The 25,851-nt window shown below is 37.3% G+C and overlaps 1 protein-coding gene across 9 annotated transcripts in view; it reads right to left on the bottom strand.

The window, feature by feature from the left end:
* The window catches only part of PDE10A (phosphodiesterase 10A), a 338,418-nt gene that overhangs the window by 43,446 nt on the left and 269,121 nt on the right, over positions 1-25,851 (bottom strand). For 6 of the 9 annotated variants that reach the window (XR_010158247.1, XM_518849.7, XM_063813652.1 and 3 more), the window contains 5 exons: positions 25,128-25,270; positions 23,992-24,075; positions 21,459-21,609; positions 17,106-17,261; positions 8,034-8,206 (listed from right to left, as the gene is read on the bottom strand). Coding sequence is in view for 7 of the 9 variants with exons in the window: in XM_518849.7 (XP_518849.4) it covers positions 8,034-8,206; positions 17,106-17,261; positions 21,459-21,609; positions 23,992-24,075; positions 25,128-25,270 (707 nt within the window). In the remaining 2 variants the exon portion in view is untranslated. The other 3 variants (XR_008548732.2, XM_016956602.4, XM_054686478.2) reach the window with 2 other exon arrangements.

Raw genomic sequence — 25,851 nt, forward strand, 5'->3', positions numbered from 1 at the left:
AAGCAAGAGCAAACACATTCAAAAGCTAGCAGAAGGCAAGAAATAACTAAAATCAGAGCAGAACTGAAGGAAATAGAGACACAAAAAACACTTCAAAAAATTAATGAATCCAGGAGCTGGTTTTTTGAAAGGATCAACAAAATTGATAGACCGCTAGCAAGACTACTAAAGAAAAAAAGAGAGAAAAATCAAATAGACACAATAAAAAATGATAAAGGGCATATCGCCACCAATCCCACAGAAATACAAACTACCATCAGAGAATACTACAAACACCTCTATGCAAATAAACTAGAAAATCTAGAAGAAATGGATAAATTCCTCGACACATACACTCTCCCAAGACTAAACCAGGAAGAAGTTGAATCTCTGAATAGACCAATAACAGGAGCTGAAATTGTGGCAATAATCAACAGCTTACCAACCAAAAAGAGTCCAGGACCAGATGGATTCACAGCCAAATTCTACCAGAGGTACAAGGAGGAACTGGTACTATTCCTTCTGAAACTATCCCAATCAATAGAAAAAGAGGGAATCCTCCCTAACTCATTTTATGAGGCCAGCATCATCCTGATACCAAAGCCGGGCAGAGACACAACCAAAAAAGAGAATTTTAGACCAACATCCTTGATGAACATTGATGCAAAAATCCTCAATAAAATACTGGCAAACCGAATCCAGCAGCACATCGAAAAGCTTATCCACCATGAGCAAGTGAGCTTCATCCCTGGGATGCAAGGCCGGTTCAATATATGCAAATCCATAAATGTAATCCAGCATATAAACAGAACCAAAGACAAAAACCACATGATTATCTCAATAGATGCAGAAAAGTCCTTTGACAAAATTCAACAACGCTTCATGCTAAAAACTCTCAATAAATTAGGTATTGATGGGATGTATCTCAAAATAATAAGAGCTATCTATGACAAACCCACAGCCAATATCATACTGAATGGGCAAAAACTGGAAGCATTCCCTTTGAAAACTGGCACAAGACAGGGATGCCCTCTCTCACCACTCCTATTCAACATAGTGTTGGAAGTTCTGGCCAGGGCAATTAGGCAGGAGAAGGAAATAAAGGGTATTCAATCAGGAAAAGAGGAAGTCAAATTGTCCCTGTTTGCAGATGACATGATTGTATATCTAGAAAACCCCATTGTCTCAGCCCAAAATCTCCTTAAGCTGATAAGCAACTTCAGCAAAGTCTCAGGATATAAAATCAATGTACAAATATCACAAGCATTCTTATACACCAATAACAGACAAACAGAGAGCCAAATCATGAGTGAACTCCCATTCACAATTGCTTCAAAGAGAATAAAATACCTAGGAATCCAACTTACAAGGGACGTGAAGGACCTCTTCAAGGAGAACTACAAACCACTGCTCAATGAAATAAAAGAGGATACACACAAATGGAAGAACATTCCATGCTCATGGGTAGGAAGAATCAATATTGTGAAAATCGCCATACTGCCCAAGGTAATTTATAGATTCAATGCCATTCCCATCAAGCTACCAATGACTTTCTTCACAGAACTGGAAAAAAATACTTTAAAGTTCATATGGAACCAAAAAAGAGCCCGCATCGCCAAGTCAATCCTAAGCCAAAAGAACAAAGCTGGAGGCATCACACTACCTGACTTCAAAGTATACTACAAGGCTACAGTAACCAAAACAGCATGGTACTGGTACCAAAACAGAGAAATAGATCAGTGGAACAGAAGAGAGCCCTCAGAAATAACGCCGCATATCTACAACCATCTAATCTTTGACAAACCTGAGAAAAACAAGCAATGGGGAAAGGATTCCCTATTTAATAAATGGTGCTGGGAAAACTGGCTAGCCATATGTAGAAAGCTGAAACTGGATCCCTTCCTTACACCTTATATAAAAATTAATTCAAGATGGATTAAAGACTTAAATGTTAGACCTCAAACCATAAAAACCCTAGAAGAAAACCTAGGCATTACCATTCAGGACATAGGCATGGGCAAGGACTTCATGTCTAAAACACCAAAAGCAATAGCAACAAAAGCAATGGCAACAAAAGCCAAAATTGACAAATGGGATCTAATTAAACTAAAGAGCTTCTGCACAGCAAAAGAAACTACCATCAGAGTGAACAGGCAACCTACAAAATGGGAGAAAATTTTTCGCAACCTACTCATCTGACAAAGGGCTAATATCCAGAATCTACAATGAACTCAAACAAATTTACAAGACAAAAACAAACAACCCCATCAAAAAGTGGGCAAAGGATATGAACAGACACTTCTCAAAAGAAGACATTTATGCAGCCAAAAGACACATGAAAAAATGCTCATCATGACTGGCCATCAGAGAAATGCAAATCAAAACCACAATGAGATACCATCTCACACCAGTTAGAATGGCAATCATCAAAAAGTCAGGAAACAACAGGTGCTGGAGAGGATGTGGAGAAACAGGAACACTTTTACACTGTTGGTGGGACTGTAAACTAGTTCAACCATTGTGGAAGTCAGTGTGGCAATTCCTCAGGGATCTAGAACTAGAAATACCATGTGACCCAGCCATCCCATTACTGGGTATATACCCAAAGGACTATAAATCACGCTGCTATAAAGACACATGCATATGTATGTTTATTGCGGCATTATTCACTATAGCAAAGACTTGGAACAAACCCAAATGTCCAACAATGATAGACTGGATTAAGAAAATGTGGCACATATACACCATGGAATACTATGCAGCCATAAAAAATGATGAGTTCATGTCCTTTGTAGGGACATGGATGAAATTGGAATCATCATTCTCAGTAAACTATCGCAAGGACAAAAAACCAAACACCGCATGTTCTCACTCATAGATGGGAATTGAACAATGAGAACACATGGACACAGGAAGGGAAACATCACACTCTGGGGACTGTTGTGGGGTGGGGGGAGGGGGGAGGGATAGCATTAGGAGATATACCTAATGCTAAATGACGAATTAATGGGTGCAGCACACCAGCATGGCACATGTATACATATGTAACTAACCTGCACATTGTGCACATGTACCCTAAAACTTAAAGTATAATAATAATAATTAAAAAATTAAATCTATAAAAATACATAAAGAAAACTTTAATTATTATTTGTTACTATGAGACTTGATTTCTTTAAAAGATCAAAAATTTGTCCTCCTGAAACTAAATCTGTTTTCAAAAGAAAATTTGAATAAGTTTTTTGAAAATCTAATGTAAAGAAATGTGTAATATATAACAGAAAATTTTAATATCCTTAACAAAAATATAGAATAAAAGCTGATATATAAAAAAGTAAACAATTCAACAAAGTATAAGCAAAATTTATGAATAAATACACAGAAGTAAGAATAGTAAGTAATAAACAAACATAAAAAAATCTTCAATACAGTGAGTGGTCAGAGACTGGCGTATTTACTGAGAAAAGGTTTTCACCTTTATGTTAGAAGGAGTGTGAATTTCTATAGCCTTTTCTGAGAATGTAATATATGTATAAATTGACGGCAATATATGTTCCAGGCATACATTGTTTTATTGCATTTTGCCTGATTGTGCTTCATAAATACCATGTTTTCGGTTTTTTTTTTTTTTTACAAATTGAAGTTTTGTGGCAACCTTGGGTACAGCAATATCGGCAGCATTTTTCCAACAGCAAGTGCTTACTTTGATTCTCTGTGTTACATTTTGGTAATTTTCAAAATATTTCAAATATTCTCATTATTTTATTGTATCAGTCACGGTGATCTATGATCAGTGATCTTTGATGTTACCATTGTAACTATTGTGGGTGCCATGAATTACACCCATATATGATGGTGAACTTAATTGATAAATGTTGTGTGTATTCAGACTCCTCCACCAACTGGCTGTTCCCCCATCTCCCTCCCTGTCCTTGAACATCCTTGTTCCTTAAAAGCAATAATATTAAAATTAGGCCAATTAATAACTCTACAATGACCTCTAACTGTTCAAGTGAAAAAAAGTCATATGTCTCTCACTTTAAATCAAAAGCTACAAGTGACTAAACTTAAGAAGGCACATCTAAAGCTGAGATAAGCTGAAAGCAAGGACTCTTGGGCCAAACAGCCAAGTTGTGAATGGAAAGAAAAAATTCTTCAAGGAAATTAAAAGGGCTACAAGTGTTCTTGATGATATGAAGAAAGTTTTAGTAATCTGGATAGAAGATCAAACCAGCCACAACATTCCCTTAAGCCAAAAGCTAATCCAGAGCAAGGCCTTAACTGTCTCCAATTCTGTGACACCTGAGAGATGTGAAAATGCTGCAGAAGGAAAGTATGAAAGTAGCAGAGATTGGTTTGAGAGGTTTAAAGCAAGGTAAAAAGTGCAAGCTGAAGCAGCAAGTGCTGATGTAAAAGCTGCAGGTTATTCAGAAGATCTAACTAAGATAACGGATGAAGGTGGCTCAACTAAATAACAGATTTTCAGTATAGACAAAACATCCATTAGAGACATCTAGGACTTTGATATCTGGAGAGGAGATGTCAATGTCTAGCTCCAAAGCTTCAAAGGATGAGCTGACTCCTGTCAGGGGCTCATGTAGCTGGTGACATCAGGGTAAAGCCAATGATCATTTACCATTTCAAAAATTCTAGGGTCCTTAAGAATTATGCTAAGTCGATTCTGTCTGTGCTCTATAAATGGAACAACAAAGCCTCAATGACAGCACATTTGTTTAGAGCATGATATAGTGAACATTCTAAGCCTACTATCAAAACTTACTGCTCAGAAAGAAAGGTTCCTTTCAAAATGTTACTGCTCATTGACAATGAACCAAGTCACTCAAGAGCTCTGATGGATATGCACAAGATTAATGCGTTTTCAAGCCTGTTCACACAACATCTATTCTGTAGCTAATGGATCAAAGTGTAACTTTGTCCTTCAAGTCCTACTATCTAAGAAATACGTCTTGTAAGAATATAGCTGTTATAGACAGTGATTCCTCCAATGAATGTGGGAAAGGTGAATTGAAAACCTTTTGGAAAAGATTCACCATTCTAGATGCCATTGAGAACATTCATGATTCACAGGAGGTAGTCAAAGCTTCAAGACTTCAGTGGAGGAAGAAACTGCAGATGTGGTAGAAACTAGTGGAGCCTGACAATGATGACTGATGCAATCATGATCAAACTTGAACGGATGAGTTGCTTCTTATGAATGAGCCAAGAAAGTTTCTTGAGATGACATCTACTTCTGGTGAAGATGCTGTGAACATGGTTGAAATATCAGCAAAGGATTTAGAATATTCCATAAACTTGTTTGACAAAGCAGGGGCAGGGTCTGAGAGGACTGACTCTAATGTTGAAGGAAGTTCTACTGCAGGTGAAATGCTATCAAACAGCGTCATAAGCTGCAGAGAAATTTTCTGTGAAAGGAAGAGTCCATTGATGTGACAGACTTCGCTCTCGTCATATTTTAAGAAACTGCCACATCCAGGCTGGGCACAGCGGCTCTGGCCTGTAATCCCAGTTACTCAGGAGGCTGAGGTGGGAGGACTGCTTGAGGCCAGGAGTTTGAGACCAGCCTGGGCAACACAGCAATTCCCTATCTCTAAAATAAGAAATGAAAAAAATTAGCTGGGCATGGTGGTGTGTGCCTGTAGTCCCAGCTACTCAGGAGGTTGAGGTAGGAGGATCCCTGGCGCCCAGGAGTTTGAGGCTGCAGTGAGCTATGATGATGCCACTGCACGTTGACAGGCTGAACAAGACCCCATCTTTAAAAAAGAAGGAGAAGAAAACAAATTGCCACATGCATCCCTACCGTCCTATGATTTGCAACCACCACCCTGGTCAGAAGCCACCAATACTGAGGCAAGACCCTTCACCAGTAAAAAGATTATGATTTGCTGAAGTCTTAGATGATCATTAGCATTTTTAAGCAACAAAGCATTTTTAAATTAAGGTGTGTATTTTTTAGGCATGATGTTATTGCATACTTAGTAGAACATATGGTGTAAATACAACTTTTATATGCACTGGGAAACCAAAAAGTTTGTGTGACTTGCTTTATTATGAAATTTCTTTTACAATACATCTGAGTTATGCTTGAACATACTGTATGCACACACGCACACACGCACCCCTACCTTTGAAAAATCACAGAAAAATGCCTAAGATGACATTACATGAAATAGACAGTTGCTACTGGAATGCAGAAAAATAGAATATTACTCTTTTTTATACCTCTATATTATTTGAATTATTAAAACAAACATGCATTGCCTTTCAATGCATGCTTCAATGCATGTTTGTTTTAATTGCTTTTCAAGTTATATGTCAAAAATTATTTAAACATGCACCACTAACACATATGTACATGGGTACCAAAAGTGTTGTTATTTTTAGGTAAATGTTTAAATTTCCTATATTATAATAATCATTGTAATCATTCTGCTGAAAAGATTATATTCAAGAAACTGGATACTAGTTACATGATTCTTATTTACAACCCCAGAAGAAAAAAAAGAAAGTGTATGGGTTTCAGGAAACCAAGGGATATTTCATGAAGGCTCTATTTCCCCGATCTTCTGATTGCCATAAAAAAATACTGAACAAACACCTGTTTCTACATGTCTTGGAACAAGGACTACACACAACCTGTTGGAGACATAAAGACTGTAGACCACACTTCTCATGTGGGCCGAAGGAAAAGAAAGACATGCTAGAACACCTTAATTGATGTTTAGGGGCTTTTCCCTGATACCATCCCTCTGTGTGGTCCAGGAAGAGGCCCTGGCAATGTCCTCAGACTGCCATGTGTGAAAATAAGATATCTTTGTATTGTTTTTCTTAAATAAGGTTCCCTAAATTGTATCAGTTTCAAGCTCTACAAAATCTGGATCCGTCCAGTTTGAAGGTAAGTTGAATCACAAATAACTGCTGCTTATCCAAAAGCATCAATATCATTATACAAATGGTACTTATTCTTGAAGAGGTAAACTTTATTAGATATCTATAGTCATTTGTAAAACCAACATTTTGTATTTGGTGTACCTGAGAGAATAGTGAATTGTTTCTAAGAACTTTAAAACAGTCTTTCCCAAAGAACAAAATGTAGGATCAGTGCTTAATGAATCACAGAGGAGATATACAGAACACCTGAACAAAAAGTATAAATCCAAATTCAGCAAGACTGGCAAAGAAGCAGTAAGTAAGTGCTCACCAGCCTAGGGACAAAGATGTCCTCACTTAAGCAGAAGTTGGTCAGACATGCAAACAGGAACAGGAAAGCCACAGAAATAAAAGCTAGTGTTATCACTACAAACTGTCAAGGGGAGATGGCAGGTTAGCCAATGAACTTCGATCTAATATACAGATGGGTGAACAGGTTCATAAAGAATATACCTGACCTATTTCTGAATCCACTAGGCAAGACACCCATCCTCAAAAACAAAAGGGCATCAGACTAATTTAGCCTGATTCCATTAGGATATCTAATTTATCTAATCCTCCTTGTTGTAATTCCATGTTCACCAAATAAACTTTTCATTGCTACTTGGCTTCCTACCCCATGGGATGCCAATATTCTGACCCTTGTGACTGCCTAATACAATTACAGATCAATAAAAGGGGAGTCCAGTTTCTACACCAATCACATTAGCTTGCTTAATAGGACTGGATTCTGAAAATGGAATCCATTTTCATTTGCTCTTGAGTTTCTGAGGCCAATGGCCAGACCCTGAATGCTGATCAATGCAAGAAGGGACCTCCTGGAGAAACATCATTCCAGCCTTTCCTTTGAAAGTTGCCAATCCCGGTGTGATTAGTGTAACTTCCAATCTGTATTTTAATTATCCTCACTAGACATTGCCAGCAATCTTGTCAAACAACAAAGCATCTAAAGTACATATAAACAAGATGTACATAAAGTGAAAAACATGTAAATTTTTTACATTCCTTCTTTCAAATATAAGCTTACGCCACATTACATTTCTTAAGTATCAATTTATTCCAGATAACACTTTCTGGGCTTCTAAGCTTTTAAAAATTATTTTTACCTATGTGATTGATTATTAAGGTTTAGTGATCCGGTCTGGTACATCTCTTCCAACTGCTTCCTGTTTCCAAAGTATAAAGCAAGGTCTGTGGCAATGATGGCTTTGCGGATGATCTCAAGCACCTGCTCATATTCACTGGAGCTCAGAGTAGAGAAGATATTGTGCCCTTCCAACTATGGAAAAAATACAAATAAAAACCACCAATAACAAGCACAAGCTCTAATCTTATGACATTTTCAGTTATTTGAAACTATATAGTCAGTCAATGACATCTGGCACACTAATGAAAGGTTTTGGGGAAACAAAAGAATAGTTAGAAATGACGAATGAAAATAGCGTTTTGGTTTCTCTTTAAGCTACAGAAACAATGAAGCTACCACTTAAATAAACTATTGCAACTATAATAACATCATTTACTACCATAAAACCCCAGTGATTTAAATATATCTAGTTCTTGGATATTTCTAATAGTTAAAAAAACTTGAAAATGTAAAATATTTAAGTTAAAGACTTTTCCTCTTAAGCCAATTAAAAACTTCAGTAATTTTTATATTATACTAGAACCTTAATGGGCTTAAAAAGGCATCTATATCCTTGTCCACTTCAGGTTGTGACATACCAAAACATGCTTAATAGACAGTAATATATTTCTCTGTATCCTAGAAGAAAATGTCCTACAACCTCAATAAAATGTTTATTCAAACACATTAAAAACTCTAAGGGCAAGAGTACCTTTCCCTACAACACAAATCACTGAAGCTACGACAATTCTAGGACCATCTTCTATTCCGAAGGGAGGTGGGAATGGCAGATCATCACCCTACACAACACCAGAACACTGGTAATCTGGATTCTATTGGCTCAGAATATCCTTCGTGTATTAATCTTTTAAAAACTTTATAATAATTTATTCCTGTGAAAATTTTAAGGTTTTTATTTGTAATTGAGAAAAAAAAGCCTTTGTTGAAACTAAAAAGTTTGAGATAATTAAGATGCAGTCAATTTGCAGATTCATCAATTATTTTGATACTATTTCATTATTGGTCAATATAGTACTACTCTAAGTTGATTTTCAATTAATTTCACTTTTCTTAATATACATTTATTGAGTTAAGATACAGTAAAAACTTACAATGATTGAAGCATATTTCTTTAAAAAATTAGACATCTCACTAAGACACTGTTTCTTCATATTCTTAAATGAAATTGTACATGCACCATTTGTTTTCAATTATTAGAATAGTTCCATATTATTTGCTCTTAAAGTCTTAGAAGTATTTGAATTACTGTATGATAAATGCAGCAAATGGACTCAGGTCTAGTTATTTATTTTCCTGACAATAATAGTAGTAAGACCTTACATTTGTAAAAAGTTCTACAGCTTACAAAGCACTTTCAAACACATGACTTCACTTTCGAATTATAAAACTTATATTAGTTCAGAGTTCCCACATGGATTGTATATGAGATGCTATGAGATGAGCCGTTTGAGCACAGGCTGGTTAGTGACTGATGGGGACAACGGGAGGGGACTCAGGCTTTGGGCTGGTGGCTGAACTCAATAATCATCCAAGCTCGACTCTCTTCAATTTTGTTTTAGAAAGTTCTAAGAAGGAAATATTGATTCATGCTATGGTATCTACTTTCCTTTGAAGTGACCGTAACTGAAGTGAAGCAGGTGGCCTCTGCATCAACACTGAATGCCTGTCACCTCTATTTCCCACTTCATGAACATGTTTCAGCATGTCTGGCTGGTGCTCATGCACACATCTGCTTTCAGCAGGTCATGTGAAGGGAATCACAGCTGATACAATTTTATGCTTTGTATTTGTATGCTTTACTCTCTTTATCACCAATAATTATCACCATACCCTGTTAAATTATAATATATAAAATATTCTAGTCTGCTGTTGACATTTAAAAAGAAATATCTCTAAAATAGGGTCTCCTTAGCCTAGGCTCTATAAATTCTGTAGGGGGACAAAAGAGTTATAAACTCACTGCAATTCTACACACTGGATATGTCATCTGTAAGCTCATGTTTTTATCAGAGTCCCAAAAGTGTCGACTGTCCCAAAGCAAATTAAGATTTATTTTAAAGAATGTATATATTCTACTGACTACTTCGGAGTCATTACTTTTCAGTATTAAAGGAAACTAGGTGAAAAAGCTCCATAAAGGGCTTTTATAATGAAAAGGTCTAACTCATTTACTGTCCCCTTCAATAATTTACAAGAGTAAAGGGAATGAATGAACAAACAAAAAATAAATGTCTCCCTTTTCTTTCTTTGAGACAGAGTCTCGCTCTGTCACCAGGCTGGAGTGGATCTCTGCTCACCACAATCTCTGCTTCCTGGATTCAAGCGATTCTCCTGCCTCAGCCTCTAGAGTAGCTGGGATTACAGGGACGCACCACCACACCTGGCTAATTTTTTTTTTTTTTTTTTTTTTTTTGTATTTTTAGTAGAGACGGAGTTTCACCATGTTGGCCAGGATGCTCTTCATCTCCCGACCTCGTGATCTGCCTGCATCGGCCTCCCAAAGTGCTGGGATTACAGACGTGAGCCACCGCGCCCGGCCACCTCTCCCTTTACTTTAAGAGAATCTAGCATTTTGCTGCTACCCAAACTAAAGAAAATAAGGAAGGGAGATACAAGCAATGAAGCATAGCAGACAAAAAGTATCTTCTTTAAACTTCCAACCTCACATTTGTTAACACATAATAAATCCTCATAATGCATTATAATACTTTTATACACCAATTGATAATTTTACTATAGTTACATAGTTTGAAGTCTATGTTAATTCAAGCTAGTTGATTCCATTTTGCATAAATCAAGCATGAAATAGTAGACTTTTTATACCCACGAATGTTTCTAAAACTTAACGTGGGTGAACAGCATGTAATTCTTAACTCTACGGAAGCACACAGGGAGGCTCTGGTTGTATGTAAATGCTGTGGCTGAGATCTGATATTAGAGAATGGAAACAATGTTGAAATTGGTGCTGACGCTGAAAGATGACCCAGGGACTGCCTTGAATAGATGACTGCCAACACTCCTTCCAGCCCTTAATCATAAGGATCCTAAAGGCTGTTAGTATTCTGTCCACTGCTGGGGGATTAGGGAACCACCGCTTTTGGAAAAAAATGTCAACGATGCAACTAAGCACATCAAACATTCATGATGGCAATGCCTTTACAATATATATAATACTGATTTTGAAAGTTAATTACCTAGTACATGAAACCACGTATTAGGAAGCATTATAGTATTGTAATTAAGAGCACAGATTTTGGAGCCAAATAATTCTATCTTTTAATGTCATTCTGCCACTTACTAATTATGTGACAAATAGATTACTTAACCTCTTTGATGCATATTATTCTCATCTGTAAAATGAAAATAAATTAGTAATACCTATCTCATGGGATATAATAAAAATAAACTGTATTAAAATATGTACAAAATATTTAAGTTTCTGGTTCATTGTAAGTACCCAATATATGAAAAAACGATTACTATTATAATAGTGATGATTGATGATGATGATGATGATGATGATGATGATAAAATCTACCAGTACAACTTCCACAGTCAGAGTTAAAGGAAAGAGAGATGAAAAAACAAATATATGCCTAAAAATGAATTTGATAGCCAAATACCTTTTCTATTCAGAACATAGCTGTAGAAAAGGACGGACTTAAACTAGCCACTTTGTCATATATTTTAGATTACCAGTACAAGTAGTGTTGAATATAAGTACAATAATTTTGCTATAATTGTAATATACAACAGCGAATTGTACCTAGTGCAGACGAATTGGAAGAACTCTCTAGCTAAGTAACAGAAATAGTGCTGCTATAAAGAGTAGTAAGAAGTCACAGGATCCCAAAATGTTGGTATAAATAGGTAACTTTCTGAAATATGATCACATTTCAAAAGCAACAGATAATTTAAGATTAGTGGAACATTAAGAAAATGTTCTCAATAATGAGAATAATCATTCCTAATTGGTCTGTTTTCTAAAATTTTAACTATTTTCAAAGTCAAAATGGGGTATTAAAAAGGCAAAGAAAAAGTATAGTTTCAATGTTCAAAATAATCATTAATATCTTATGAGTAAACAGAATAAATTGATTTAATATTCCAGCAATAATGATTCAATTACCATTACTAATTGTAAGCTAGTAAGTTTTAGGCAAGAAAACAAAGCTCACCTACATTCTTGGATGTAACTGTCCACACAAAACAGTCTGCTCACATGAAGGCATTCTGCTTGCCTTCTTGCCCTGCTCAGTGTCTCAGCTCTCTGCCTCACCGGACATAGCTACTCACTTTCCTCACGTAAAACTTCAGTTTCAGTCTCTGAGTGCTGGTTCTGCCCACTCTGCATCTTCCCCTCCCCATGCTCTACCTTCACACTTCCACTTGTGCCCATATCAACAGCCCCAGAGGTGGGCCTGTGAGTCCAGAGGTGAAGAAGGGGCAGTGACTCTCCTCATCAGCTTCTAATTCAGAAGAAGTGGGAAGCTAAACTCACAAACAGAAAATTTCAATACAATGTTAAAAACAAACAAAACACTAAGATTTATGTATGCTTGAGGTGCTCAGGCGCTATGTAAAAGGGGGCAGTGCTGTACCCCAGTGATGTGGGGATACATTCAAAGAATTTTACAGGATGAGGTCATGCCTGAGTGGGGGGCCACAGAAAGGGTGTGGGGTAATTACATGTAGAGAGAACCCGGCCAATGGCACAGAGTTAAGATACGGTCTGAAACTACAGAAGCAGAGCAGATACTGTAGTCCTGGAACAGACAGGGGCCACTCATGAAAGACTTGTATATCCACTAAGAAAACAGGAAATTATTCTAGAGGCCCCAGAGAGTCACTAATGACTTTTAAACAGGAGAAAAACATATTCAGACATATACTTGGAGGATGGATTTGGGACACAAACACTTGGAGAAACAGTGATGGATAAGGAGGAAAAGGCGGAAAAACAGACAAAATACGATGAAGGCTGAAACTGGGATGTCAAGTAGGGATGGTGCTTGCCACCTGGGAGCTGTAGTGGTCAGAGGGGCCAGATTACCATTTACTAGAGACTCAAGTGAGTTTCCTGTCTGCTAAATGTCCACCATGAGCTCTACACAGCGACGGGCCCCAAACACCATGAAAACAATCCTGATGGCCAGCATTAAGGCACAATGGGAAGCTCAGGGAAAAATGAGAACGCAGACTGACCTTCTCTGCAGATGCTCTTGTATTTACCCCTACTTCATGACTTAATCTCTTCCCATTGCCCACTCAACACAGAATTATCTACTGCATCCCTATCACTGTGACCAAGGTAAAGGCAAGCTGTGAGTAAATACACACTTCCTGCTTTTCCCTACCATGAGTAACATGTGTATGTGCGAGTGTGTGTGTGTGTGTGTGTGTGTGTGTGTAGGGAGAGAGAGAGAGGGGGCGATTGAAGGTTAGCTTTTCAAGTCTATTGTATTATTCTCCTTGCTTGCTGTTGTCACTGTGTTAGCCAGCAGTACTCTTCTGAATGCCCTGCTTATCCAGTAGATACTACTGGCAGCCATAGTGAAAGCTGGCACTCAGGTTGGCAAAACTATAATAAGCAGCCACATATGCAACACACACCTGTGAAGATGCCTGATGAGGAACTATTTCCAACCATCATACACAAAATTGCTTATGTCCTATCTGTCTGTGTGGCCAGAGGATGGGCAGTGCCATGCTCGTAATCATCTGTGTGGCAATGCAGATCAAGAAAGCAATGGGAAAAGTCTTTTGTGCATAAACAGAAGTATCACAGGTATTCATATTATGAAACTATATATTGTTCTTATTTTAATGACTGGAAGTTGGAATTTTTAACTGTTACCCAAGGATAGCATCTTAATTAGTCAAGCTTGTAGGTGTCTTTTGATGAAACATAAAATCAGCAGGACTTGGTGGTAACAGGATGGAGGGATGGGAAGATAAAGCTAAAGAAGGGAAAAATGATGACTCTAAGGTCATCAGCCTGCATTCCTGGGTCAATGAGATTGCCACCACAGAGATATAAAATACAAAAGGCACCTAAATAAGTATAATACCAAGCACAATTCGGGCCATACTGAATACAAGGTTCAACTGCTTGGGCAGAAGTCCTATTGAGCACTAGGCAGAATTACATGGGTATGAGAGTCCTCAGGGCACCACTGTCAGTTAGAGCTACAGGTGTGCCAGGTGGTGGGCCAATGAGAAGAACAATGTAAGGGCAGAAGTCAGGGGACTCAGGCCTTCCTCACTCTGACGGTGAGTTCCAGAGGACAGGGATTTGTGGTTGTTCTGTTTATCACTATATCCCCAGTGCCTAAAACAGGTGTTGGCAAATAGAAGGTGCTCAGTAAGTATGTTTGTTATTAAATTGAATTTCAGGGACCAGTTAGATGAATCCAAAAAAAAACTCAGAGGAGTATCATGAGGATTACTGCAAAATCAGCCAAGTGTACAGAAATTTCTTTCCTGAATGTTCCTGCCCATGTAGATTGGGTTGTCTGTTTATGGCCCCAATATTATTTCTCTCTGGGCGTAGCTCAAATTGAAGGGATTTGGTCAATCGAACATATAAATTTGTTTTCAAACTGGCAGTGCTTTTCATCTGAATTTGCAGCAATCCCTAATTCTTATTACCAGCTTCTGTTTTTGCAATGTACCTAGTACCTTATCTTCTCTAAGTAGAACAAATTTGTCATTATTATTAATTCACCAATGACTGAAATTCCAGCTCTAATATCTGAACCTATTCTCCCATGCCTTTTTGAATGCCAACAGCTTACCTGTCTGAACTTAACTTACTGCCGTGAGCTCCTGTTACTAGTTCTGACCTGTTTTTAGGAACACCGCCTTAAGTAATCTGCAAGCCCCACATGGCTGAGGGTTTGCCAAAATGGAGGCAAACCACCCTAAACCTCCATTTTTGATGGCAGCAACTGGGCCAAGTCTTCCTAGGGCTTAGGTGGACCTGGAGCTTCACCATCCCCACCTGCCTTGATGTGACTGCTATATTACAAGGTTTATTTATTATTCTGCTCAGGGGCAATAAACTTTGCAATCTGGCCTCCTTCAAAACTAATCCTATTATATTTAATACAGCCTTTCTAAAGAAACTCTATATTGGCTATTAAAATTCAGCTGTGATTAAACTGCTAGCAATGTTGTACTGTCAAATGCATGAATTCATTTAGGACATGGGATGCTAATTCAGTGACTCCTAATTATTTTTAAGTGAAGTCATCCTGATGTTGTTTCTGGCGTTTATTCTTCTTAAACAAATAAATAGTCTCCAATGATGAATGAGGTCAAAGTAGACATTAGCTGTCATGAAGTTTTAGAACGTTCATCCATTTACAAAAAAGCATGTTTTACATATATGTGTAAATATATGTACACATACATATACACACACGCCTTTTATCCTGCTTAAATTTCTATGTATGCAGCCAGGCGCGGTGGCTCACACCTGTAATCCCAGCACTTTGGGAGGCTGAGGCGGGCGGATCACAAGGTCAGGAGATTGAGACCATCCTGGCTAACACAATGAAACCCCATATCTCTACTAAAAAAAAAAAAAAAAAAATTAGCCGGGCATGGTGGTGGGCTCCTGTAGTTCCAGCTACTTGGGAGGCTGAGGCAGGAGAATGGCGTGAATCCAGGAGGCGGGGCGTGCAGTGAGCCCAGATCGCGCCACTGCACTCCAGCCTGGGCAACACAGCGAGACTCTGTCTCAAAAAAAAAATTTCTATGTATGCTTGTTTTATGCCGGTATGTATGTATCTATGTAAACATATGTCATTTAAAAAGGAAAGAGCTGGTGTCAAGCAAATGATAGGAATGATGACTACATGTTGCTTTCAGGACTAAACTGAACCATGAGCAAGCTCAACATCAGCTACCTACTGGGGATGGCTTGAAAACGACTCAAATAGCTCCATATCTGAAACACTTTTCACTTCTACCCAGCAGGTAATTCGAAGAGCACCCACAATAGAGTAAGGTCATCATTTACCTTCGTAGGCCTGAGGACATGAGACCTGGACAGGTCAGTTTTGCTGGGTTTTAAAAAGGACTGAGCATGCAGCACTACCAATCACGTGGACAGTTAGTCAAACGAGGAGGCACTAAGAGAAGCCTTTGGGAAACTGAGGGGAGAAAAAAAATCCTGGCATTTAGACGAGGCCTGGCCTATTCAACAGAGAAAAACTGCACCAAGTGGCAAAAGCTTTTCTGCTTCGCAACTTGCCTATGGCCAGTTACTGGCAGAGTCACTGCTGGCATTTTGCTGTGACATCCTAAAAACTCAAAACCCTTTCCCTTAGACACATCATTGGAGGACCTAACGAGGATTTCTCTTCCTACTTAGAGGTGCTGACCGTGAGAGGAAAATATAGGGCCCACTACACTTAAGCCGAACCCAGATTATATTTTTAAACATTGTTTGTGATAGGAATCAAGTCACTATGATGTAATAGCTACCTTGATAAGATGAGTTTGAGAAAAATCATTTAAGAAAGAAGGAGCGTATATATCCCATGTTGAAGTGATGTCTGTGACTGTCTACATCAATTACCAAGAACATCTTAAAGACAATAAAATAAATAAACAAAACATACAGTGTAGAAAAAGAAAGGCTACAATGCACTTAAAACCTTATATGTAGCTAACTTTTAAGATTTGCTGTTCAATATCTTCTTGTTCAAGAATATGATAATCTATATAATTAATTGATTTAAACTATGTAAAATAAGTATTGCTTTAGGGTTACATGTACTTACTGATATAATATTTAAAAAACAAATGTGATTGCAAAATACATATATTCAAATTATTTGTAAAGGATTCTTTATGCAAAAAACACTATTATTTAATGATGACTATAAATATAAGGTTCTACAATAAAAAGTAGCTGTTGCTTTTAAGGAAGCCATAATGATCTTCCTTTTCCACCTATGAAGTATCCCTATCTCCCAGACAGCCCTTCAGACTAAGCGGGAGACGGCGTGCAGTGACTCACCTGGAGGATGGACACGGTCTGGGAGAAGTGGTGCTGCTCCATGGTGGAAGTGGAGTAGAGAGCGGCCAGAGGGTGGTCGAACTTCTGCAGGTAGCTGTTACTGAAGCCCCTGTGGTCCAGGTCATGACACAGACACGCAATCAGCAGTCCTTTGCGCTTTAAAAAATAATATGATGCAGAGATGTTCAAAACACAGAAACACACATGAGCAGACTTACCGCTTACATTCATGTCACATTACTTTCTGGCATTAATATAGCACAAATACAGCATTCTGGCATAAAGAATCCTATACAAATAGAGCAAACCCTTAGGAATCTTGGAAATTCCAGATAATCTAACTCATTTGTAGCCCCTTTCTTTGTTTCTCTGCTTAGGAATCTGATAGTCAAATTATTTTTGAGTTTCTCTCTCAACTCTAGGAAAACGTGCAGGAGGTATCAACTTAAAGGTATAAAGCAAATGTTCCAAAAAAGTACAGATAAAGCAAATCTGCACAAGGAAAGAAAGGTCAGTTTCAGTAAAATCTATTCAATGTTAAATTCTAACAATGCTATTGCTATTATAAACAATAAATATGACAGGTAAATCATATCGCATGTAAAAATGGCAAATATATAGAAAAAAAGGCAGAGCAGGCTAAAGGAAATTAGAGAAAGCCAGGCTGAGTATGAAATAAACTGGGCAGGCACACCTCATGAAAAGGCCAGGTGTGAGCAAAGACCTGAAACAGGGTAAGGAGAGCGGCAAGCGCAGTGTGGGAGAAGAGCACGCAGGGCAGGGGAGCAGTAACAACATAAACTTGAAGGCGAGTGTGCCCTGAGACTCGGAGGATCAGGACGGTGGCCAGTGGGGTCGAGGGCAGGGGAAGCAGTCATCATAAAAGGCTTATATTCTCAGTGATCTGGGGAATATTATTACACGGTTTTTAGCAGAGCAGTGTTACCATCTTGCTTATATATTTACAAGATTATTCTGGCAACTGTGTGGAAAACAGACTCCAGGAGGATGAGAGATCAGTGAGGAGGTTTCTAAAGTAATTGAGGCAAAATGTAATAGAGCTTTAGACCAGGATAATAACAATGAAAGCGTCTATGGGGTGATTAAAGTCTGGATGCGTTTTGCAGGCAGAACCAACAGGATTTTTTGACTGTCAGAGTGTGAAAAGAAAGGACATGAGGAGGGGTCAAGTATGACCTCAAATGTTTTGGCCTTAGAGGCTGCAATGATTACCATCAACTGATATGGAAGGACTGCAGGTGGAATGGGTTTGAGGAGGGAGGTCAGGAGCTCACATTTAGACTGAGGCGAAGGAGTCTACTTGATAGTCAAGTGGAGATTTGACAAGTGGAGATTTTGTTTTGACAGGTAGCAGCTACTGAAGCCTCAAGGCCTGGAGATAGGCCTTTGCTAGAGAAATGAAACTGTCAGTGCCCATGTGGCGTTTAAGGCCACATGACTGGCTGAGCTCACCAAGGGTGTAGTTTGAGGTCGGAGGAGGGTCAAGGTCAAAGCTCTCAAGTACTCCCAATTCTAAAATAAATCATCCAGCAATTAAATACTTGATAAATTAAATACTTGATAAAAATTGAAGGGAAGAAAGAACTCTATAGGTTAAATCCTATTACAACACATTTCATATGACAGTTTCTATTCTCTCATGAAGGGATTTTGAGTGGAATTCAGGTTATGCCAAACATTGCTTGAAAAGATTGAAGTGTTTAAAGAATATTGACTCAATGTGTTAGTAACAATCACAATCACAATTTTTATTTTGAAAGACAAATTATACCTGAAAAGGGGGAACAGACTGCATGGTCTAAGTCTGAGGAAAGAGAAGGATTAAGAAAAAAAAAAACAACAACAAAACAAAAACAAACAAACAAAAAACCCCAACGGAGGAACAGCTGGTGCATTCGCAGGAAAACCAAGAGTGCCGAATGTCCCGGGATTCAATTGAAGACACTGAGCACTAACCCTCGGATCTCGCAAGGTGTGGGTCACTGGTGACCTGGAGCAGGGCATTTTCTAGGGTGTTAAGGTCAGAAGCTTGATCAGAGTTGTTCTCAGAAAGAATGCGAGGAGAGGATTTTGAAACAGTCAATAGGGTAATGCTTACATGGGGTTTACTGCAAAGAAGAGCAAAGTAACAGGGAGGGAGCTGAGAAGAGCGGCAGATTGGAGCATATTCTAAGACGGAAGTAAAAAACTGCATGCGTACATGCAGATGGCAATGATCCAGAAAAGAGGGGTGAAAGCATGATAATGGAGGAGAGAGAAGAGTGGGCAGCACTGATAGGCAGTGTTCTCAAAGAGGTGGAGGCGACAGATACGATAAAGCAGAAGGGTCAGCTCTGGAGAGGAGTGTGAAGGTTTAAGGAAGTGTGCAAGGCAGAGCCTGCTGAGGGCAGATGCAGACAGATGGGGGTGCTGCGATGGGAGTCAGCAGAAGTTCTCACAGGTACATTTTTAGCGATATGCCTGCTTCTTTATCCTGATAATGCTGAACTGGTTTTTCCCGCCACATAATTGGAAGGGAAATCTCGCCAGTAACCCCTAACCCCATGAAGTATCATGTTAACAATCATACTTGCCTGGCATTCTTAAGATAACTGAATTAATTATGTTGTTAGTATCATTTTGTTTTGGGGTGGTTTCCATGTTATATGCTGCTGTGTCATCATGATGTACCTGATAAGAAATCTCAAGAGTTTTACAATCTTGCACAATACGTAAAAGTTATCATCTTTCCAGTTTTTAAACTCATTTTTAAAATTCATGTGACTTTCAGTAGTTTTATTAAAGGTGTGCCAGAATCATACATCTGAAAATAATGTATAAAGAATCACCCTTGTTAAGCATTTCCCTTTAACAAGATCAAATGATAACTTCTAATAGTTCTTTTAGAGATTAAATTTCTTCTTTATAAAATATGTTTTAAATATTTACATATGTCATTTTGGGGATTATTTTTCAGCCAAAATGATCTGATGTTTTGGGAAAATGTAATGATATAATTCCAGAAATGAATTAGGAACTTAAATGAGAGTCAACATGTATCAACAAAGTTTTTCTCACTTATTGTTAAATTTTCAATTTTTTTGAATATAAATTACAATGCAACTTGAAAGTATAATTTCTATAGTTCTTAAACTCACAAGGTATGGCAAAATGGCAAAACAAGACAATGAAATTGCTTTCTTAAAAGGAACAGAATGGAGAAAATGCTGAAAGTCTCAACAGTATGGGGTTCAATAGAAAAGGACTTTGTTAAGACAAACAAATGAAAAAAGGAGAGATTTCATCTGGATCTTTCGCGGGGAGGTGATGAATAATAAATTACTGATCAGGCTAAACTCCACTTGAACTAAAGATTGTTTTAACAAAAGCAACAAAAACTAGAGGATAATTTTTTATTCTTTCTTAAAATGCTACTATTTTTTTCCTAGAATGCATCCTTCGAGTTTTCCACTCAGATTGTGAATTTGGTCCAACAGGATGGAAAAGGATAGGATGGACCTTCACAAGTACTAGATTCTAGTTTAAACGTGAACTTGAGAAAAGCACAATTTATTTATCACAAAGATGACAGCTCCTTTCTCTGGACAGTCATAGGTCCCCTGAAAGATGATACCAGTTTTTACAGAGGAGAGAAAGGAGACCCTCTAAGGTGTGAGTAGACACTACCAGGATCAATGTGGTCAGAGGGAGGGATATCCTTCAAAGTCGGGATTGTCCAGATGTAGATTCAGCATCCTTTGTGGCCAGGAGTCACTAAGCATTTAGCCTGGCTTTCAAGTAAGGGACTTTGACTGTGGTTGATGAATGGAAGTGGCCATCTCCAATTCTAACTCTGAGATTACGAAAGCTTTGGATATGTCACTAACTCTGGGTATTTAAAGTCAGGCAAATTAATTAAACATTTCAGATCCTTTAGTTTCCTTATGCTAGAGGAGGTCAAAAACACTTATGTCTTCACAGTATTGAATGCTCTAGGTTCTCAAATAGGCAGGATACGTCTACATTATCCAGGGCATATAAGCAACGAATAAAATTCACTGTTTATATCCCTTCAGAACATTTAAGCTTTAACAGGTAAGACAGACTACAAAATTAGTATTTCCTTGGGGGATATTTTGATGAAGTTAAAATTTCTTTTATCTACATTTCTTATACAAAATAATATGCTAAATGTTTGGGTACAGGAGTCTAAAAATGTGCTACTATTGATTTATTAAGCCAAAATTTGTCTTGGAATAACATGTCACAAATCCATGTCATCAATGTGCTCCTGACACACAGTATTAAATCCACTGAGGTTACGAGAAACAGCGGTAAAGAGTGCACACCCACCTCAAGGTCTGTGAAAAGCGTGTGATTGTTCTGAAGTATGGCATACATGCAGTGTGCTACAGTGACCGCATGCTTCCAGTTGTGATAAGGAACCCGCCGATAGTTCTTCTTCACAGACATAATAAAACGACACAACTTTTCAAGCTCAAAGCTGCATGGAAAAGAAATTGTTATGACTGAAACCAGTAGAGAATCACTATGTTGTAGGAGAACTCCCTAGTTTAGGTACACATATGTCTGTACCCTTATACATTTGCAACTCTAAAGATTTCTACCCTGTCTAAATCCATGAGCACTGGAAACTCATTCACCAGTTCCTTTCCAGTTCTCTAGCCAAAAAGAAGTAAGAGGATAAAGACTCTTTTATGGTATCTGTTGTGATATAGTAACTGTCCCACCAGCGAAAAAATATCAGTATTAGTACACAGTCACCCATCACCAGCCCTCATGATCTTCTTTAGTTTTACGTTCATTTCCTAAACCCCACAGTGCTCAAAAGACAACAACACAGCACCATCTTGCTAAAGGGTATTTTGAGCTAATATTTTCCAAAAAGAATATTCAGACTTGCAAACTGCAAATATGTATATCATGAGACTTTTCTAGAGTTACTATACTTTCAAAGTAATTCCAAAGTATTAAGGTTTATTATACACTCAAATTATTAAGTCACAAATGAACATATCCAAATACTGACATAGTATATAAAATAATATGATGTATATTTTATTACATATAGTTATACTATATTTTTATATTTTTTATATTATGTACTTATTTAAGACCCTACAAACTCTCAAAATAGACTTGAGACAGCTTAAAACAAAAGCATATATAAAACAAGGCTTTCTAAAATACCAGGGAGGCCAAGAATTCATAAAAACTTTAAAAAAATGTAACCTGTGTTTTTCTCCACTGAAAATTTTCAAATGTCTTTGAAGTATAAGGTATGGCATTTTAAGAATTCCAACTGGTCAAACTCTCAACTGCATTCTGAGAATTAACTGGAGTTAGGTATCCTATGCTCATCCTTTTGAAACACTAATTTACAAAAAGTCACAGATAGAAAAGACACAGGCTTCAAGAAGAATGACAATTTAGTTCTAGAGAAACTAAGAGGCTCTATAAGACATTTAATTCCTAAATGAGTAAAAAAGAGCAAAAGAAAACTATTCTTTGCATTTAAATATTGTGTGTTTACACTGAAAAGGATCAGATATAAAGTCAGGAAAGGCCTCTAGGACAGGCCAAAGTGGGTGGGGAAAAGATCTGCAATGAAATGGTGCCATAATCAAATTACTGACAAAGTATCACACTTTGAATAAGAAGACATGTTTCTTTTCGATCTATTCTAATAGATATATGACGTTAGGTTGAAAGTTGATGCTAAATTTACACGTGGTGTTCTAAACATTTATTATTATTATTATTATTATTATTATACTTTAAGTTCTGGGGTCCACGTGCAGAACGTGCAGGTTTGTTACATAGGTATACACGTGCCATGATGGCTTGCTGCAGCCATCAACCCTTCATCTACATTTGCTATTTCTCCTAATGCTATCCCTCCCTTAGCCTCCCATCCCCCAACAGGCCCCAGTGTGTGATGTTCCCCTCCCTGTGTCCATATGTTCTCACTGTTCAACTTCCACTTATAAGAGAGAACATGTTGTGTTTGGTTTTCTGTTCTTGTGTTAATATGCTGAGAATGATGGTTTCCAGCTTCATCCATGTCCCTGCAAAGGACATGAACTCATCCTTTTTTATGGCTGCATAGTATTCCATGGTGTGTATGTGCCACATTTTCTTTATCCAGTCTATCATTGATGGGCATTTGGGTTGGTTCCAAGTCTTTGCTATTATGAACAGTGCCACAATAAACATATGTGTGCACATGTCTTTATAGTAGAGTGATTTATAATCCTTTGGGTATATACCTAGTAATGGGATTGCTACGTCAAATGGTATTTCTAGTTCTAGATCCTTGAGGAATCACCATACCGTTTTCTACAATGGTTGAACTAATTTACATTCCCACCAACAGTGTAAAAGCATTCCTATTTCTCCACATCCTCTCCAGCATCTGTTGTTTCCTGACTAATGATCGCCATTCTAACTGGCATGAGATGGTGTCTCATTGTGGTTTTGATTTGCATTTCTCTAATGACCAGTGATGATGAGATTTTTTTCATATGTTTATTAGCTGTATAAAATTCTTGTCAGTAGTAACCCCTGTCTCTTTCAGTTACACAGCCAAAAGAAACTCTAGCCTCTGTTTTTACGAAAGCTTTTTAGATTTTTTAACCAGGCTACAACCATGTTGCTAGAGCCCCTACAGAGAATCTGAAAAGGCTGCATATTTGTATAATAATCTCAGCCCTTTTTTATTGGAATATTTAGGAAAAAAAGTAATTTATACATGCAATATTTAAAAATAATTACAAACAAAGATCGTGGTGAGGCATATATGTAGAAGGAGGAAGAGGTTATGTCACCCAATATTTCAAAAAGTAAATTTTAAAGTCATTCATACCAGGATGTCCCACAGGACCGATGAACCATGTAGACAAAAATTCCAGGCCACATGTTTTCAAAAGGACCAATGTCAAAGTGGAATCTGAAATTTTAAAAGGGCAGTTTATCACTAAATGTAATTAGAATAAACACAGTAAGTAAAGAAAAGCATTTAACTTGTTTGTACCAAGGAGCTAAAAAGACACTGGGAGCTCAGCCATCCCTTTTCCTGCCTTCTTAGCCACAGAGCTGTTACTGAGAGATTTCCAGGAAGAAATTAAACATATTGCCTTAGAAATCTAGTCCAATATTTGAGTTATTGATTTTCTATTAATCTGCTTAAAAATGATGCTTCATTTGTTGTCAGAGAAATAAAAAGTACGAAAAGGTATATTACAAATATTAGATAAATATACAATCATAGAAAAGGGGGGAAAAGCCCTTTCAGAAGTATTTTTGGAGTTGAAACTGTTCTATCTCCTATTTTAACTGAGATAACAATTTCACTAATATAAACACCAGAGTTATTACCTATTTTTCATTTGCTAATTTAGTTACCAACATTAGACTTGAATAAACAGTATGGTATAATATATACTATAATTTCAATTGTAAGGCAAATATTAGCTCTAAGTCACTTCTGAAGGTTTCCTATGTAGATAGTGTTGGCTTACACTCACAATAAACATACAAATTATCATAGGCCCTACCCTCTAGTAACTTAAATATATTAACATAGGATTAAAAAATACAGTATGAGAGTCAAACTATGACAAAATTCTTGAATTTAATTTGGAAGTTTAAATTTATATGGAAATGAGAACTGTTTGATATCTTATGTTAAATGCCATTATGAGTGTTAAATATTAAACGGTATAAAGTATGCAACAGACTAATGAGAAATGCTAACATTTAGGTTAACTCATTTCAAAACTGAGTTCAGATTTTCTTTTTTAAGGTAATGAGATCTGGCCTTTATTTCCAAATCCTATCATAATATCTGGAATCACTTCAGAAGCAGACAATGGCAACACATGAAACTCTACATGTAATATGTGTATAATAATTGTGACTCGAATTCTATAATCTGTCTCACTTTAAGTTCAATTCAATTAAAAATGGTTCCTGAAGAAACTGACAGAGCAACATACTTACAACTCAATTTCTTTGCAGAGACGCACGGGAAGGGTGAATTGCATGAGGCCTTGCCACTCTTCCGAAGTACAAATGCTATGGTAGGACAGCTTTTCCATCGTTACCCGGTAAATGCACTCTGAGTGGCGAATTCTATGATACATCTGGAAGGCAAATCCAAAAAAAAAACCCAAAATTAAAAGAATATTTAAACTGTTTTGTCACAGAAGTTCAGAATTTGGTATTAAAGAATCAGAACTAGAATTAAAACCAAAGTGGATTTATTATTATCCGTATTTCCATATGCACTGGGATGTGCAGACATGACTTTGCAGATTCAAAAGAAATGATTTTTTTAAAAAATGGTATCTCTGCTTTACAAATTTTCATCAGACATTATCTCTGGGTAATGAGATTACTTGGCATTTGTCTTCCTTAAAATGGTCTGTATTTCTGCATTTTTAAATAAAAATTAAACACATTTTATTATCAGAAAATGAATATTTGTACTTTTAAAGATCATCATAAGATCTAAGGTATTTCTCAATCTGTTACAACAAAACCTTTAATTATTGCATTTCACCTGCACATCAAATTCATCTTCCTTGGGAAGGTTTTATCATCATTACCTTCTCTGGTTTTTAGTCTTGACTGTATATTTTTACTATTCTTAACAGGACTGAATTTGGGGTGTTATTGGTGTTCCAGCAATGAACTCAAATGAGTAACACAGGTTTGCATTCGT

This window comes from Pan troglodytes, chromosome 5, assembly GCF_028858775.2.
Source record: "Pan troglodytes isolate AG18354 chromosome 5, NHGRI_mPanTro3-v2.0_pri, whole genome shotgun sequence".
NCBI classification, from domain to species: domain Eukaryota; kingdom Metazoa; phylum Chordata; class Mammalia; order Primates; family Hominidae; genus Pan; species Pan troglodytes.